Source organism: Trachemys scripta, chromosome 3 (assembly GCF_013100865.1).
Source record: "Trachemys scripta elegans isolate TJP31775 chromosome 3, CAS_Tse_1.0, whole genome shotgun sequence".
Classification (NCBI taxonomy): domain Eukaryota; kingdom Metazoa; phylum Chordata; order Testudines; family Emydidae; genus Trachemys; species Trachemys scripta.
Window position 1 is genome coordinate 159896638 of NC_048300.1, and position 18969 is coordinate 159915606.

Genomic DNA, 18969 nt, shown 5'->3' on the forward strand with positions numbered 1-18969 from the left:
GTAAAAAGAAGAACAGGAGTACTTGTGGCACCTTAGAGACTAACAAATTTATTAGAGCATAAGCTTTCGTGGACTACAGCCCACTTCTTCGGCTGTAGTCCACGAAAGCTTATGCTCTAATAAATTTGTTAGTCTCTAAGGTGCCACAAGTACTCCTGTTCTTCTTTTTGCGGATACAGACTAACACGGCTGCTACTCTGAAACCTGTCATTCTTACTGAGGCATCCACAGGAAGGCTTACTGGGTGGGATGAGTTTCCTCTATGGCCCATTGTTAGTGAAGTGCCCTTAATGGGCCATTAACATACAGCCACCTGGCCTTGAAGGAAATCTTATCTGTTGGGTGTTACCCAGTAAAACAACACATGTATATGATACAAGTCTTTGGCCAATGTTCATAACTTTAGATACAAAGATGACACGTGCATATAAACAGGATAATCATACTTAGCAAATCATTACTTTTCCATTGACACCTTACGACATACTTTGTACAAGATTTGTTGCAATTGTATAACAGTGGTGGTAATATCAATGATATAAATAGCCATATTCAATTATACAGCATCACAAAGGGAAAGAATAAAATCAGAAAAATAGCAGGTAGGAGTGGAAGGTCAGAGGTGCATCCTACTTACAAAGAATGATGCTGAAATGCTACTTGGAAATGTTTTCCTTTTGTTGTAGGCTTCCCTCTGGTTTTATGGTGTTAGTGTCCGATATTTGGTACTCCCTATGTTGGGGGGGTGGGGGCAAACTTTTTGGCCCGAGGGCCACATCTGGGTATGGAAATTGTATGGCAGGCCATCAATGCTCATGAAATTGGGGGTTGGGGTGCTGGAGGGGGTGAGGGCTCCAGCTGGGGGTGTGAGTTCTGGGGTGGGGCCAGAAATGAGGAGTTCAGGGTACAGGAAGGGGCTCTGGGCTGGGGCAGGGGGTTGAGGTGTGGGATGGGGGGGGCTCCAGCTGGGGGTGCAGGAAGGTGCTCCGGTCTTGGATCGAGGGGTTCGGAGGGCAGTAGGGGGATCAGAGCTGGGGGTTGGGGCGCAGGAGAGGGTCAGGAGCGCTGGCTCCGGGTCGTGCTTACCTCAAGCAGCTCCCGGAAGCAGCGGCATGTCCCCCCTCCGGCACCTACATGGAGGTGCGGCCAGGCAGCTCTGCATGCTGCCCCGTCCACAGGTGCTGCCCCTGCAGCTCCCACTGGCTGTGGTTCCGGGCTAAGGGGAGCTGTGGAGGCAGCGCTTGGGGCAGGGGCAATGTGCAGAGCCTCCTGGCTTCCCCTACATGTAGGAGCCGGAGGGGGGACATACTGCTGCTTCTGGAAGCCATGCGGACCCACAGCACATGTGGAGCAGGTCAAGCCCCAGACCCTGCTCCCTGGCTGGAGCTCAAGGGCCAGATTAAAATGTCTGAAGGGCCAGATGTGGCCCCCGGGCTGTAGTTTGCCCACCCCTGTCCTATGTGCTTTCTTCCTTATGGCATTAGGAAGAACAGAAGCAGGATCAAGATCTGCTATGTGACTCCAGGCTCGGAGGACAGAATGTTGACTCTAAGCTTTATTCATTTATATGTATGCTATCTCCCCCACCCCTTTCTCTGAGTAGTCCTAGCATCTGCTGTTCACTCTCCCTCACAAACACACATGTCCTTTCTTCTTTCTCCCACACAAACAAAATCCCAAATCCCTGTGGCTTCAGGCCCTGGCCAATGGTTCTGCGGGCATGTGCTGGCCGCTGCTTCCTGCAGTTCCGATTGGCTGGAAATGGTGAACCACAGCCACTGGGACCTGCGGGGAGCCATGCCTGCAGATGGTCAACGTAAACAAAATGTCTCGTGGCCCGCCAGCAGATTACCCTGATGGGCCGCGTGCTGAAGGTTGCCCGACCCCTGGGTTATACCGTGTCTGTGTTGGTGGTAAGTAGAGCTTTCAATCAGGTTAACAGCTGGGAAAAAGGTACCTTTTCCCCCCTAATCTAAATAAGGCCTATAACTTAGCTTTACACAGCAGAGGTGCTTTGATGCCCATCTTGTACCCATTATTGTTATGTGAGTGCTAGGCACCTGATCCAAAGTCTATTGAAGTCAATATGACTCTTTCACTGACTTCAGTGGGCCTTGGATCAAACTGTGAGGCTGTTTGTGTTTTAAGAAGCTAGCATCCATCACTTTGAAAAGGTGTGTGCTCTCTACTGCACAGCTTTGTAGACCTGGGCATGTTAAAGTTAAAATCTTTTTTATAAAGATTAATAATTGCTCTGCATTTGGGCATAAGTCTCACAGTTCATTTTAGGAAAAACAAATTTGTGTAACCCCTTAACCAACTTAAAAAAAAAGTTTTTTTTAACTGTCTTTATCTGTATTACAACCGACACCATAAACCAGTGATACTCAGACTATGGCTGACAAACTGCAAGTGGCTATTTAATGCATCTCCTACAGCTCTTTGCAGCACATATTTAAACACTGAATGGTTATAATTAAATCAGGATGCTTTACTGTCTTATTAACCAATTACATTATTTCCTATGAGAATAGTAACTAAATATTTCCTGTTATACTGTTTATATATGAATAGTACTATAGCAAGTGATACAATGAATTCACACTACTGTGGCTCTTTTGGGTAATGCTGATCACTAATTTGGCCCCTGAACCACTGAGGTCTGAAAATATCACTGCTGTAGACCATTAAAACACACTGAAAGCATAAATGGTGAAGACTCTTACTTTTGCATTTTGCTCAGCTTAGGCAGTAGAATAATCACAGGTTCTTATGCACTGAAACAAAGCTGCAATATTAGGGTTGCAAATATTATCGGGCAATGTTGTTTCCACTGACTGAGAATAGGAGCAAGCCCCTGACTCTTTGTTGCGGCTGGCTAGCTTCAGTCATTTTTATTCCTGGGTCATCAGTAACTAGTAGGAGTCTGGCATTTGGCTTTTGTTTTTATGTCCATTAACTAACAAGCAGTTGTCTTGAGCAATACTACAGCTATCTTCAAGGCCGTTCACAGGCCACTTTTTCCCTATTCAAGAGGGACACTGCAACATTGAAAACTGTAGTCTATTATTCACATGCCAGCATACACTTTCCCAGATCACTGCACCTGTGGTTCAGAAACCTCCGTACAGACGGAAGCATTTTCCACACCAGCAGAGACCTCCCATTATGCAGTTATAAGCACAGTTGATGTAGCCATGTTGGTCCCAGGGTAATGGAGAGTCAGGTAATATCCTTTGCTGGCCCAATTTCCGTTGGTGAGAGCAATTATTTAGCTGACTTACTGCTGGAGTTGGAACTCTACACTCTCTTGGCTTATGGCTGCAGTATGGAATTCAGCTCCTACTGAGAGCCAAACTCTAGTCTATTCAGCACATAATTTTCCTGGCAGCACAGTTTAGCTCAGCAATTTAAAAAGTTTGAATGGTTACTTGCTGCTATAAGAGCTATTCAGAGGGAGAAACGAGACACTATTCATGGACCCAAACTTACACCAGTCAGAAATCCATCTCCTATATTAAGTCTTAACCAGTGTGACAGACTGCCGATCTAAGAAATCATTAAAGTTCCAGTAAATCCTGACTCACCAGGTCTAGAAAGGGATGTTCTAGAGCAGGGGTGGGCACACTACGAGTGGCGGACCACATCCAGCCCGCCAACTGTTTTAATCCGGCCCTCGAGATCCTCCGTGCGGCTCCCGGAAGCAGTGGCATGTCCCCCTCTGGCTCCAACGCGTAGGGGCAGCCAGGGGATTCCGCTCTGCATGTGCCTCCGCCCCAAGCACCACCCCCATAGCTCCCATTGGCCAGGAACTGCGGCCAATGGAAGGTGCAGGGGTGGTGCCTGTGGACAGGGCTGTGTGCAGAGCTGCCTGGCCGCGCCTACGTCTAGGAGCAGGAGATGGGACATGCTGCTGCTGCTTCCAGGAGCCGCTTGAAGTAAGCACCACCCGGGGCCTGCACCCCTGAACCTCCCCTGGTGCCCCAACCCCCTGCCCCAGCCCTGAAAACCCCCCGAAACATGGAACCCCTTCCTGCACCCCAAACCCCTCATCCCCAGCCCAATCCCTGACCCCCTCCTGCATCCCTGACCCCCTCCCGCACCCCCAACCCCCTGCCCCAAACCTGGAGCCCCTCCTGCACCCCAGCCCAGAGCCCCCTCCCACACCCTGAACCCTTCATTTCCAGCCCTACCCTGCAGCCCTCAACCCCGCACCCAACCCTCTGCCCCAGCCCTGAGCCCCTCCTACACCCCAAACTCCTCATTCCCAGCTCCGTTGGGTCGCGGGCATCAACAATTTTCAACTGGGTCCCCAGAAAAAAAAATTGAAAACCACTGAGCTACAGTATATATGAGTGTGTTAAGAGCTTCTCTGTGTGGTGCAGTGGTGACACTCTAGCTAGAGAAATCAATTCATCTGACCGCAACCAGTACGTCGCACTGGACCACCCAGCAGGGAGTGAGATTTTACTTACTTGCTGTAAATGTTGCCTAGGATCATGTATTTAGATCCTGTTGTCGTTTTCAATAAATTGGAAAAACCCACGTGGTCTCTCTTGAACTAGACTGAATTGCTTTGGGGCCGTTTGTAACACAATCAACAGTTTGGCATGGATTACTCAAGCACTAATATTTTTATGGTGTTTGGTTTATTTGAACTAGCAGTGGGAGTTACTGCTTTTGTTGACAATTTTTAACTTATTCTTTAGTTTCCTTTTCTCACTGCCTTCCAAACTAGGCTTTTTGTCCGTGCATTCCAAGGAATGCTTTTTTTGCGAGTCATAAAAATCTCCGGATATGAGATTTTACTGCAAATATTATTACGGGGATCTAATATTCTGGTTCTGCATTGTGTAGCACTTCTAAAGTATGTGTCCCTTCACACCTACAAAGATTGTTTGTTTGGTGTGGAGAAACCCATGCTACGAAATTCAATCTGGAGGTATTTGATGTAGGATGACTATAATGTTTATATGTAATTAGTTATAGTACACACTGTGCACTGAGAATAGACCACTATAAGAGTGACATCCAGCACTGACCCTCTTCTTCCTCTCCTCCTCCCCATGTCTTTTGCCACAAAACCCCTCTACCAAGCAGAGTTGTTGGTTTTGGTTCCTTTTCACCGAAAGGGAGAAGTGCCAGAGACTCCATGAAATCTGCTAGGAACTTTGCTATTGCAATTGATTTTTATGTGGCAAGCACTCAAACTACAGTGATGGGCAGGAGTATAAAATCCAAAAATGGATACATATTAGAGCCATTGCTGCAGCTTCCAGCTCTAGGAAATCAGTGCTTATATTGCTCATTCTTGGCTTTTTCTTAAGTTCCTGGAGTGAAAAGAAATACTTAGATGCAATTAAATGCTATACATTGGTAAAAACAGCTCAACTTAGAAAAAACTACTTGAAGAGATGCTGAATTAGTTCTAGAGAAAACATTTCATCATCTCAGACAGGCATCCTGCAAACCATTTCTCTAAAAATAACTTACAGGAGATCCTTGTAGTAACTCTTCATTTCCATGTATTTATCAGGTGACTGAAGATTTGAAGTCATGGCTGGAAAACCCAAACTTTACTACTTTAATGGGAGAGGCAAAATGGAATCGATTCGCTGGTTGTTAGCAGCTGCTGGGGTTGAGGTTTGTTTTGGTATCTTGAACCTGTGTATATACAGTGCCTGCCTCAAAGGTCAAACTTAAAGCTATGTGGGGTAAACAAAAAATAAAGTGGAATTAACTGTGAATAAGCAAAACAGCAGTTCTTAGTACCTGCACTAGATGTTGCGTTAGTCTGGGTAGATAAAGGGGTGTGACTGTGTTTTGGCAAAGCCACTTTAAACTATGCTAAAGAATAAGTTTGATTCTGAATATTTGCTACATTAGTTGTCAGTGAAATGTTTAATATCCAGCTCATCAGTTATGGTGGTAACATGCACAATCTGGGGCAGGCAGGATTGCAACCTGTCTGCTTTATCTTTCTTTTGGACTGGTCTTTCCACTTTCATGGTGTTCAATTTTTTACCAGTGAGACTCCTACTCAAGGTTTGCAGCTTCAGCTGACTGATTAGTTCTGGCAGAGAATTAACTGCATCCCAAAGCATTTTGTCTTATCTGATATGTATGAGGCTGAGCAGGGAATATTGAGCAAACTGATCAGGATCTGCTGGATGCTATGCACATCTTCTGAGCAGAGGGGGAAAGACAGGCAAGTGAATTAGTGAAATGGAAGGAAACTGACATTAGCCATAGTCATTTCTAGTGTGATGTCAGATTTCTAACTTCATAGAAGATTAGAGTTGGAAGAGACCTCAGGAGGTCATCTAGTCCAACCCCCTGCTCAAAGCAGGACCAACCCCAACTAAATCATCCAGTCAGGGCTTTGTCAAGCCGGGCCTTAAAAGCCTCTTAAGGATGGAAAGTCCACCACCTCCCTAGATAATCCAGTGTTTCACCATCCTCCTAGTGAAATAGTTTTTCCTAATATCCAACCTAGACCTCCCGCAACTTCTTGTGCTTATCCAAGCTCTCTCTTAACTTCTATAACATTTGCCTCTCTGCTCTCCCTTATAGTAACCATGCTCTTGGTACTAGAACTCTGAAAAAACTCTGTTCATATCCTGGGTGGTGCTTTTTTCTTTTTTTCAGTTTGAAGAAGAATTTTTGGAAACAAGGGAACAATATGAGAAGCTCTTACAAGGTGAGTCCAGATGAAATCTGAAATATTTGACCAAGTTTTTCTTTATCTAGGAAAAGGTGGGCTAAGGGCAGATTTGGTAGTTTGGGGCCAGTCAATTGCATCCCTCCCATACACATACTAGCGAGGTGAAATGGAGTACTGACATCAGCAGATGGGAAGGTTGCCCTGCACTGACAAGCATGCTCTTCAGACAGTCACAGTGCCTTACTAAGGATTAATAGACGTATCTGAGTTCTAAAGGCTAACCCGGCAGAGTGTCAGTGTTCTGTCTCTCTCCACGTCAGCCAGTGCCTTTGTAATGGCCATTAATCCTTTCTGTCAGCAAAAATCACACTGGGGTGAAACCAAAATTGTCACTTTGATTTTACACTCTTGCACCTTGTATAGTCATTCAAACCTGTGTGAAATGCTACCATGTGGCAAATCAGGCCCTGTTATTTTTAGAATGCACTTAATGTTGAAACTGGATATAGTGACTTTTGTTTGTTCTTGGCTCACAAACCATGCAGTTCTCCTCATACCAGAACTGATGATAACTATTTGCATCCCTTAATCCCAGGATGATAGGAGTCTCTTGGATATTTGCCTAACTCTCTCTAGAACTGTATGATGTCAGAATTGATGAGCTTTTCCTATTAATGAGAAAAGCAGTTCCATGGAGTAAATTGGTATTTTGAGATTTGTTCCCTTCCCGTGAACACTTTTATATAATTTGTCTGAGTTTTTTACCTCCCTGCAAAAGCTTACAGCAGCATATGCGGTGCCAGCCAAACCTACATTGCATGTGCTAGAAAGTTTTAAGTTTCTGTGCTTCAGGGTAACATCTTATTTCCTGGGAAATCTTGTGTTTAATACAAAAGCTAAGAATTTTGAGCAATTTATCTTGTTTGATCATTTTACTGGTATTTAATCCTAATGTGATAAAGCATAATACAAGACACATGCATAGTATCTAAACACAATCCCTGGGTTGTTCGAAGGCCCCTGTGTAGAATAGTATTAACGGCTTCTCCTCTGTTTCCACCTCTGCTCCCATTCTGCTGGAAAAAAATCCTTATGTAGGTCACTTTAAATGTTGGCATTTGGGGTGTCAATATAGCATTAAATACTTCAGTCTTGTTGATGCTTTTAAGGTAGCTATCCTCCCCGGTATTGGAGTGCCAACTTAAATGCTGAAGTGTACAATCAAGCCTTGGCATGCTGAGGGAGAACTTATTATTTTTAAAACCAGGTTTGCTGAACCAAAGTAACTTTTTATTTCCTTCATCTTTGAAAATAGCTGGGGTCCTTCCAGCAATTAATGATTTTCTTTTGAGTGCCTCCACTGTTACAATTTTGTTACTAACTCCCATTGACTGTTCACATAAATTTCATTACCAAAGTAGCAGTTCTTCTGAAGGCAACTGGAAACATATAAGAGTGTTATTGGACCCCCGTTCCAGGGCAATATAAAAGATTGGGATGGGACTATGTGACTGTTTCCTTTTTCCTTTCCAAAGATGGATCTCTGCTCTTTCAACAAGTGCCCTTGGTGGAAATTGACAGGATGAAGATGGTGCAGACCAGAGCAATTCTCAGCTACATAGCAGCAAAATACAACCTCTATGGAAAGGACCTGAAGGAGAGAGCAATGTACTGTAGCAGCACTATTCTTACTCAGTCTCTTGTAGTAACCAGCTGATTAACAACTAGAGCTTATCTAGCAAACTGTTGTCGGTGCATCAGTGGAGTTACACTGGTGTAACTGAGATCAGATTCTGGCCCACTAATTAATCGTATTCTAATGATTTATATTTAACTGAGATCTGAGCCAGTAAGTTGCTATGCTCTGATTTTAATCAGTCTGGCTAGGCAGCCACCACAGAAGTTGGCTGGGGTTTATCAGGTGATGGAGTTAAAATCCAAGTCTCTTACAAAGAAAAATGGTTTGGTGACCAGAACTTCAATATTATTCCTGTTGCTGCAAAATCCGACTCCTCATAGTGTGATGTTGCCTTCAAGTAGCATCACATTACATAGCAGCATTATAAAGAGTACATTTTCAAGTATTCCTTCAGTAGCTGGGGGGAAGGGTGTTTAATCTCTACTGGGAGATGTTTGGGTTAATTTGAAATTACATCCAATCGAATTACTTCCTTTGTATCTACCAGTCTAATTGTGACCTGCTTCTCTGGGGTCTTGGACCTCTGGATAGGCGCCAACTCTGGTGGGTGCTCCAGGGCTGGAGCATCCACAGGGAAAAATTTGTGGTGCTCTGCACCCACCAGCAGCCAAGCTCCCCTCACTCCCCCCGCCCCACCTCTTCCTCTCCTGTGTGTGCTGCGTCCCTGCTCCTCTGCCTACCTCCCAGCACTTCCTGCCCGGCCGCAGCCAAACAGCTGTTTGGCGGCATTAGCACGCTCCGAGAGGGAGTGGGAGGAGCTGGAACGTGGCATGCTCAGGAGACGAGGTGGGACCAGGGCAGGGATTTGGGGAAGGAGTTAGAATAGGGGCAGGGAGGAAATGGAGTTGGGGTGGGGACTTTGGGAAAGGGGTTGGAATGGGGGCAGGGCAGGGATGGGGCCTCATGGAAGGGGTGGAGTGGGGCTGAGCACCCATGGGAAAGAGGGAAAGTCGGCACCTAGAATCTTTCTTCTAGCAGAATACCTCCTTGTTAATTACCTCTAGATTTAACTTGAGCTGCAGTCTTTACATTTTAAGCCTACTTCCAGATGACTTGATTCACACTTGTATGGTAGCCAACCTTATTACTTATTGCATGTGGCTGAAACTTTTTGAAGTGCCTTAGAATATATGTGGGGAAGGTGTAGAAGAGCTACCAGTGATTGTTCCAGAGCAATCTGCTCTAGATAATCCTAATTTTTTAAGCTAAATAGGACTCCAGTTGTGAAGCTGACAGAGGCTAAAGTTTGCACTGGTGTCTAAAAGTATCTCCTAATTAATGAACTGGGTCCTTTTGAGAGAGCTTTTCAAGAGACTGTCCCTTTAGAATAGAGGGTGGGACTAGAGTTAGCATAACTGAGTCATAGTCTTGTGTGATGAGCCTCTAATTTCTAATGAGACAGGCTGAATGGATCCAAGGAGGCCATCTCACCGGGTCATCTTTAATTGTTAAATCCTTTTGGTATTATGTTTTTGAGACAATGTCCAGATATCTCTGATCCAGAAAACTGAATAAAGGGGGATATCTGAAAATTGCTACACTAAATCAAATCTGGCTAGGTACTGCCGTCTACTATAAACTAAGAAATTACTCTAACTCCAGTTGAAGGCAGCGGCTAAACTTTGATTGGCATCAATGTAGTGTTGTTTAAAAAAGCCTACTATTACTAAGATCCCTAAGATGAGCTCATAAGATGGGGGCAAGAGGAGCAGCAGTGTCAGGGCCATAGCATGAATCCAACAGTCTCTTTATGAACACCAAATTCCCTTCTTAAACTGGAGACGCAGCTTTTCCTGCAGGAAAATAATTATACTTGTACTACTGCAAAACAAAGCTGACTAGTGATGCCTCTTTAGCCTAAATAAAAGTGCATTTTAACTGACAATCTCTATTTCTTTTTAGGATTGACATGTATGTGGAAGGAACAACTGATCTAATGGGGTTAATTATAGTGTGCCCTTTCTTATCAGCTGAGAATAAGGAGAAGCAGCATGCTGTAATAATCCAAAAGGCCACAAACAGATACTTCCCAGTCTATGAAAAGGTGTGTGTCAAAATGCGTTTGCTCACTCATGTTACTCTTGAGAGTTCTTAATGATGCAATGCAGGATTGTAGAGTGGGCATAACAGAAGGCAGAAGTACAGGACTTGCTTTTTGATCAACGTTGTAACTAGTAAATCACAAGACAAATACTAGTGGGGGTCTGTTAGACCCAAAATCAGATGAAGGAACAGGATGAGCAGTACCTTACACATCTGCCTATAACAATTGTGTTATAGTGAGGAATTTCAGGCTGGAGGACATGCTGCCACTATTAAAACATCCTTCGAATTTCTAAAAATTATAGATTGCAATACCTCATGACAATAAGTTATAATCTACTGGAGGTAATTCTGTAGAATATTTCATTCTGACCGATAGCTAAATTAATCATTCAGCTAAAAATTGATGGTGTCTAAGTGCAACTGATCACAACTTAACTTATGTGGAAACACAATATAGTCCCATCCAGTAAGCACCAACTTCCCAAAGCTGAAAACAATCATGAGCAAACTTGAGTGCGAGGACAAATGTAAAACATAAAAATGTGAATACCCCTCTACCTCGATATAACGCTGTCCTCGGGAGCCAAAAAATCTTACTGCGTTATAGGTGAAACCACGTTATATCGAATTTGCTTTGATCCGCCGGAGTGCACAGCCCCGCCCGCCCGGAGCACTGCTTTACCGCGTTATATCCGAATTTGTGTTATATCAGGTCGCGTTATATCTGGGTAGAGGTGTAGTTGGAAGTTGATTAAAAATGCTCTATTAGATACTTCCTGCCCAAAATCATGAAAGAAGGCTTCTTCAGGTTGGTTTGTTCTTCTGGTTAAAACATTAAATGAGTGAAATAATAAATTTCCATATATAAAACAAATAGAAAAATGGGGAGGTTGATAGCAATGAGCAGAGATTGGCAGTTAAGGAATTGACAGTTGATAAGGGAAGCTTAAAAAACAGACAAATAAAGAAATCTATGGCCAGTAGAGGTTTGAAGACTGAAGGAATTCTTCAAATATAGTAAAACAAACTAAATCTTAGCAGGGGTATAGATCTGATGTGAAATAAGGTTGGTAATTGTCAATCACGATGTAGAACAGGCAGAAGTAATCTGATATTTATATTTTATTTGGGTAAAGAAGCAGAATGATGTATTAATATCTTACAGTGATTAAATACTTTCTATTCCATCATTAACTAGGGAGGATGTTAAACAGCAACTATTAGCCAGTCCTGGAGACCTAAAAATATTTAACTGTGACCCAAAACTGGCTGACTTACAAAATATTAACATACCTACTTCACAGAGCAGCTGCATATTAGTATCTCCCTATCTAAGGTACTTAATGTCCCTGACCACTGTAGTATCTGAGCACCTCACACTCTTCATTGCAGTTACCTCACAGGCATGTTGTGAAGATAAGGGAGCACTATTTGTTCCTATATTACACATTGGGAACTCAGGTACAGAAAGGCTAAGGGTGCAATCCATAAAGATGCTTAGATGCCTGTGTCCCAGTTTTAGGCATCACTATGATCCACAAAACCCTTGCTTGGCTATAGAGACATTCTAACTTTCCCTAGCCCAGTTAATATTTACTTCAGTTATTTAGTGTGGATCAACCTGAGTAGGACAGAATGAGGGAGTCCCATGTCAGACTATTCTATAGCCTAGTGGTTAGGGCACTCCCCAGAGGTGGCAGATCCATAGTCAAATCTCTTATCTGCATCAGGAGGGGGAACTTGAAACAAGGGGTCTCCCACATTCTGGGTGAGTATCCAAACCAGTAGGCCAGCAGTTCTCAATCTGTGGGTCGGGACCCCAAAAATGGGTCACGACCCCCTTTGAATGGGATTGCCAGGACTGGCTTACACTTGCTGGAGTCTGGGGCCGAAGCCAAAGCCCGAGGGCTTCAGCCCTGGGTGGCAAGACTCAGGTTGCAGGCCCCCTGCCTGGGGCTGAAGCCCTTGAGTTTCGGCTTTGGTCCCCCTACCTGGAGCAGTGGGGCTTGGGTTTTGGCCCCCCGACCCAAGATAGTGGGGCTTGGGCAGGCTGAGGCTTCGGTCCCCCTCCTGGGGCTGTGAAGTAACTTTTGTTGTCAGAAGGGGGTCACAGTGAAATGAAGTTTGAGAACTCCTGCGCTAGGCAAAAGGTTAAAGAAAGCACCTCCTCTCTTCTTCCAGTTTTGTTTTGGGCCCTGCATGCAAGTTAAGTGGCTGAACCCCCATCTTCCCCAGTTTGTGGATTGCAAGCAGAGCTAGATGCCTCCCTGCAGCCCTCACTTAGGTTCCTAGCTCTGTGAGAAGGACAAGGCTTAGGACATACTCTTCTCTTCAGCATCTTCTATTGGTTAGCTTAGGCAGCTCCCTGCCTAGCTGATTTTTGTGGGTCGCATTGTAGTGCACCTCTTTCTCCCCAAGCACTGTATAGGAGCCTGCATGCCTAACTCAGGCACTGTGAATTACATTTGTTACTCCTGTAATTTCCCTCCCCTTCCTCCCCAGCCACCTAAACCTTATATGTGGCACTCAACTTGCAACATCTAAGTCCCTTCATGGGAACTAAGTCCCTTCCTCTGTACCTTGCCCAGGGTCCACGGGAAGTTCATGGCAGAGCAGGAATTGAACTGACTTCTCCCATGGCCTACCTAGTGGTGTTCCTCTTGTAAGGTAGAGAAAGATAGCAGCAAAGAAGCCCAGCAGCTTCATTGGAAGTGCGTGGTCTAGATAGTGAGGCTTTGGCTCAAGCACTTTAAAAGGTACTGATTAGAGTTCCCTGTGTCCACACTGTGGCATTTCTTTGCATGTATCTTGCAGATTTTAAGAGACCAAGGACAGAGTTTTCTTGTTGGTAATCAGTTCAGCTGGGCGGATGTTCATCTGCTTGAAGCCATTTTAATGGTAGAAGAGAAGAAGTCCAGTGTTCTCTCGGAGTTCCCTCTATTACAGGTAACTACACTAACAAGTAAAACAAACGCTTGACAGAAATGTCTCAAGGGCATTTGAAAAATAAACCTTTGCACATGTAGCGTGATGATTTTTTTTCAAAACACTGCACAAACATGAACAGTGTTTCTCTTAACTCTGTCATTCTATGAATCCTTTATCTGATCCCTTTTCTTTCCAGTCCCCACTGCTTCCCTCTGGAAAACCTCCTCATAGATCCAATAGAAAATGATACCCCTGTTATAGGAATATATAATTTATTTCATATTTTGTACAATGGCTTTTCATTCTCCTTTCAGTTCTCTGGGGCTATTCAGTAGACGATAGCTCCAGATCACAAGATGTGACTTGTATGAGGTGATATTAAAATTACAGATAACTGATGCTTTCCCTTCACTGTGTGTCGATACAGGACAGGAGATATCCCCTGTGATCCCTTTACCACTAGTGAGAATAATGTGATGGAATTGGGCAGGAAACAGGGAAGGCTGGTTGCTAGGCTAAGTGTTCCTTTTGTGCTGTTCTCTAGTCTATGATGACTAAAAGCTTAAATTGCATTGTTAGGATAAAATAAGAAGAAACATGTTAAATTACCCTAATGACTTGGTCTAAGGGACAGAGATGAATATAGGAACACAATTTAAATAAACAATTAGAGGAATCACATACTGGAGAGTACTAACGTTAACCTATTCTGAGTCACAGCACCGATGCAGGATGTGTCTCCAAGACTGAGGTCAAGCACTTCTGTAGAACTGCATTGACACTCTCAATTTTTGGGAGCCCTTCCTTTGTTGCATTAGCACCAGTTGAGCTCCACCATACTAACAATGGTGAGAGTATGTGGTGTAGATATTCAGAGCAGGTGTTGACAACAGGGTATTCAATACACTAGCAGCTGGTGTATTCTAGCTCTCCCTGCTGGAGCTGGACTGGTGCTAAAATGATGGAGGGAGAGTTCCCTAAAGTGGCCTATGTAGACAAGCCCTAGGGAACTCTGGATCTTAAAACATCAGTCTCTATACAACTTCACTCATGTACCTTACGGAACAGACAGCCCCTGCAATTTGAACATAGCAAGGTGACAACCCTTCTCATTTTCCCATTTATCATTTGTACACTTCTTAATTTATTCTCCCAGAAATGGGGACAAAGATGGGCACCTTCTGTTACTTTTGTTACCACTTCTATTGGCCTCCGTTGTTCATTTACAGTAAGATTAGTGTCGGTTCTTTAAACTGGGTTCAGCTACCCTGTTACACTTACCTTAATTTACTGGTCCAGCTGTGCTTTTCCAGTCCAGGTTGTCCCATTTGGTCAGTTAGCAGGCTGGGAGAGCACCTCGGGATGTAAGAGGCCTAGTAAGAAAGAGACTGTGAGCAGACTGAGACAGGAAAAGGGCAGGAGGTGAGAGCTGCTAGAAACAGAAGGTGGTTCCTGGAAGACAGTTGACGTCAGGAGAGCAGAAAGAGGCATTTTCTGGCTGGTGTCCGCAAGCCAGAGAGACAGGGCTGAAAGAAGTGGGAACAGCAGAGGGGCTTACCCACTGACATCTCCTGGAGATGGAGAACTGGATCCTGAGGAACAGTAAGAAGGCCAGGGAGAGTGATGGATGCTCCCAACCGAAAGGCTGTGGGAGCCTCCACTGGGAAGAGTAGGGTTGCACCCCAGAAGGAAGGGCTGGGTTGGTGGTCCTGGCAGAGGGATGGATGAGGACCGATGAGCCTACCTGTGATGGAAGACACTGGGGTATGGTCAGAACAAGAACTGGGTGATATTGACTGTGTTCTGGGGATTCTGTTATGGACTATTTGCACTATGTTTTGTCAATAAACTGTTGATGGACTAGAGGACAAGCTTGCATGGAGTTACTGGGGACCTGAGAGGGCTATCACAAGGGGCACCTGAGATGAGGCCATGCATTTACAGTAAACCACAAGATATTTGGTGTTGTCTTCTGGACAGCATTTCCCTCACTTGCCTGAACAATGCAGAATTGCAGGTTCATAATGCAAATGCAAATTCTTTATACATTTCAAGGTAATAATACCCTTTCCTGGGAGAGTGTGATGCGCTATACCTTGGGGGATCACCCTATACCCCCATGTTCATCTTTATAAAATGATTGTGTGGTATCCAATGCAAAGTTTGTCATGTTGGGTGTCTTCGGAAGGCTCATCACACACTGAGCATGGTTGTTATAGTAAGGTTATAATTTTATGTATGTAGTTATGAGGCCGAAAATGTATCCTCATGGCTTAAAAATAAGCCCAGGCAAAAACAGTCCAAGAGCTGAGAGGCAGTTCACACCTCATCAGGGCATGTATGGGACCAGACCAGACCAGCCCTACAGGAACAAAGGATGCTTGCCTAGGCAGCAACAAAAGAATCTGTTAGACTCTTGAGTGAGTCACCCCCCCCCCTTCCTTTGGTCAGTTTGGAACTGCAATGAGATAATGCTCACCTGACTCTGAAGGGTTGGGGTGGGGGGAAGGGGCAAAACCAAGAGGGAAGAAAGGACATGATAAAAGTGAGAGACACTTGCCATGCACGCGCGCGCGCTCTCTCTCTCTTCCACCTACATCTACAGACACCACACCAAGCGACTGAAGTGCTGATCAAAGGAGAGAGCCAGGCTGAAGAGTGAGAAGCATCTAAGTTTGTAAGGGCACCAAAAGTGATAAGATCAGCTTAGAATGCATTTTGCTTTTATTTCATTTGACCAAATCTGACTTGTTATGCTTTGACTTATAATCACTTAAAATTTTTCTTTGTATTTAATATACCTGTTTGTTTATTCTACCTGAAGCAGTGTGTTTGGTTTGAAGTGTGTCAGAGACTCCCCTTGGGATATATCAATTTCTTTGTTAAATTGACGAATAAACTTGCAATGTCCAGCGGGTACAACTGGATACTGCAAGACGGAGGTTCCTAGGGGTTGTGTCTGGAACCAGAGATATTGGCTAGTGTCATTCAGTTGCACAACTCAAGGAGCAGTTTACATGCCAGAGGCTGTGTGTGAACAGCCCAGGAGTGGGGGTTCTCACGGGTAAGGCTGGCTCCCAGAGTCAAGGATTGGGGTGACCTAGCAGATCACCAGTCCAGATAACACCAGAGGGGAATGTCACAGATGGCTTTTGTGAAAAGCCTTCCTAGAGGGGCCTCTAGGTTTCTCAGTTGGCGAACCATAGAGCCGCACAAGGTGACAAGCATAAGAGACACACATCAATGTGTTGGGAATTCTGAACTGGCTGCTGAAAACTACATACTTTTTCCAGGCCTGAAGAACAACTCAGTGTGACTCGAAAGCTTGTTTCTCACCAATAGAAGTTGGTCCAGTAAAAGATTCTACCTCACCCACCTTGTCTACCTTAAACTTTGGCATTCTTAGGGTTAAATGGCAACCAAACACTGCCCTCTTCAGTCAAGTCCTCTGCTTTAACACAAATTGATGTAATTTTTTTTTCTCACTTTCTGGCCTTTAAATATTCTTGTCATGTTTCCTGTTTTTAGGCTTTTAAAGCAAGAATAAGCGACATCCCCACAGTTAAGAAATTTCTGGAGCCTGGCAGCCAGAGGAAACCTGTCCCTGATGATAAATACACGGAGACTGTGAAGAGAGTTCTCCAAATGAACTTTTAATGTGTAAGCAAATTAATGTGGCTGGTTAAAATAGCAGTGATGAGCTCAATGCTAGCAAATACTCACACTTAAACTGCTTAGAATGTACATGTGCTGGTAAACTACAGATAAAGGTAGTTGAATGGAATAGCTAACTGAACAATATGTGATGCTAGAGAGGTGGATAACAAATAGAAAACACAATATACAAGTATTAATTACTAAGCTACTTGTCTACATTTAGTAAGATGTATTTTTATTAAATTTCTCTTGCTGTTCTGAGTTAATGAAATGAATACACACATTGTCTAACTAGAAAATTTTGATTTTCTGGGGGAAGGTGAAACCTCCAGCGTAATCACTTTTCACTAGTATAAGCGTTTTCTGCCAACTCCAAGCGTTTACTCTAAAATCCAGATAAGATTTCAGTGGGATAAAGGGTTCTGTTTCGCTTGCACTTAGCTTTTTGATGGTGGACGTACCCCTGGAAAACAAGTAATTTTTTTTTTTATTATTATTTTAAAAAGCCAGGAGGATGTTACTAGATCTCTCAAGTGAGTCAAGTTTGTGAGAGACAAACATCATAGCTCTAAAATATCCACATTCTGTATTTGTATCAAACTTTTATCTCCTTCTGCTCCCCCCCTCCACCCCCCACCGGTATTAACCATCTTAAGACATTCTATCACTGGAGTGTAGCCGTCTTGTAGCTAACTTGTTCCATAAATATTCATTCAACAATAATATGGAAGACCTTTTGTATTTAATATAATACAAAATATAATGTATTTAACCTAATAAAGTAATTTCATTCATATGTGGGTAGCATTGCTTTTTTTTATTATTTGTTGATCTAATCGTTGAAACATGTTTTAAGTTAAGTGAACATCAGAGCTTAGACAATCCCATGATTTTAATAACATGATACAACTTTTTTCTCTCCCAGTTTCAAAATACAAACTATTCACATCTCCTAAAACTTATCCATTGCATATGGGTTAATAAAATTCATAATCTAATGCTCCTCCTATTGTAGACAGACAAGGCATACAGGGGGGCAGGAGAGAAAATAGGCATGCATCTTTTACCCCAACCCATGTTTTGCTCTTAGTACAGTTTCATGGAAAATGAATCTTCAGAGGGATTTCATGTGTGTTTATCAACTCTCGAGCCAGGTGAAGTACAGTTACGCACTGTAAAATGTTATCACATTCTATATTTCGTCAAGTGAGCTCATTTTATAGGTAAGAAGATTTTTCCCCATTCTATTGGCACTGCTCAACTTCTGCAATAGTTGCAGGGTAGGAAGGGAGATACTGCTCAGTAAGAATAACCAATTTATGTGGCAATTGTGCTGTAATGGGAAGCATACTCATTACAATACAGTATGCTTGCCTGCACCCAAGTGGATTCCCTGCTCTTCTGGGAAGCTCCCCAGCCTGAAGTTGACCAGACATTTCAGTATTAGGGCTGTATTTCCTTCATCCAAGAGAAGTTTTGGGCTGATCTGTCTACCTTGGCTCGTGTCTGACACCTGCCTAATGTTAATTGCAGCTCCAGTTTAATCCTTGGATTAATCTGAGAAATTTGAGCTAGAAGGGACCTGGATGTTATCTAGTCCAGCCCCCTGCACTGAGGCAGGACCAACTACATCTAGACCATCCCAGGCAGGTGCTGGTCTAAGGTGTTGTTAGAAACCTCCAATGATGGGGATTCCGCAACCTCCCTTGGAAGTCTGTTCCAGTGCTTAATTATCCTTATAGTTAGAAAATTGTTCATAATATCTCACTTAAATGTCCCTTGCTGCAGGTTAAATCCATTACTTCTTGTCCTGCCTTCAGCGGACATGGAGAACAATTGATCACAGTCCTCTTTATAACAGCTCTTAACTTATTTGAAGACTGCCAGGACCCCCATCAGTCATTTCTCAATATTAAACATACCCAGTTTATTTAACCTTTCCTCTTAGGTCAGTCCACATCTCTCTTAAAGTGAG

At 43.7% G+C, this 18969-nt stretch overlaps 1 protein-coding gene across 1 annotated transcript in view; it reads left to right on the forward strand.

Annotated features, from left to right (window-relative positions):
- LOC117875233 (glutathione S-transferase 3-like) overlaps window positions 1-17790 on the forward strand; it is a 21652-nt gene extending 3862 nt beyond the window's left edge. The window contains exons 2-7 of the mRNA XM_034766344.1: window positions 5537-5643; window positions 6649-6700; window positions 8200-8332; window positions 10266-10407; window positions 13224-13355; window positions 16866-17790. Of these exons, the coding sequence (XP_034622235.1) occupies window positions 5557-5643; window positions 6649-6700; window positions 8200-8332; window positions 10266-10407; window positions 13224-13355; window positions 16866-16994 (675 nt within the window). The 5' untranslated portion in view covers window positions 5537-5556 and the 3' untranslated portion in view covers window positions 16995-17790. The remainder of the gene's footprint in view (window positions 1-5536; window positions 5644-6648; window positions 6701-8199; window positions 8333-10265; window positions 10408-13223; window positions 13356-16865) is intronic.
- The last annotated feature ends 1179 nt before the right edge of the window (window positions 17791-18969 follow it).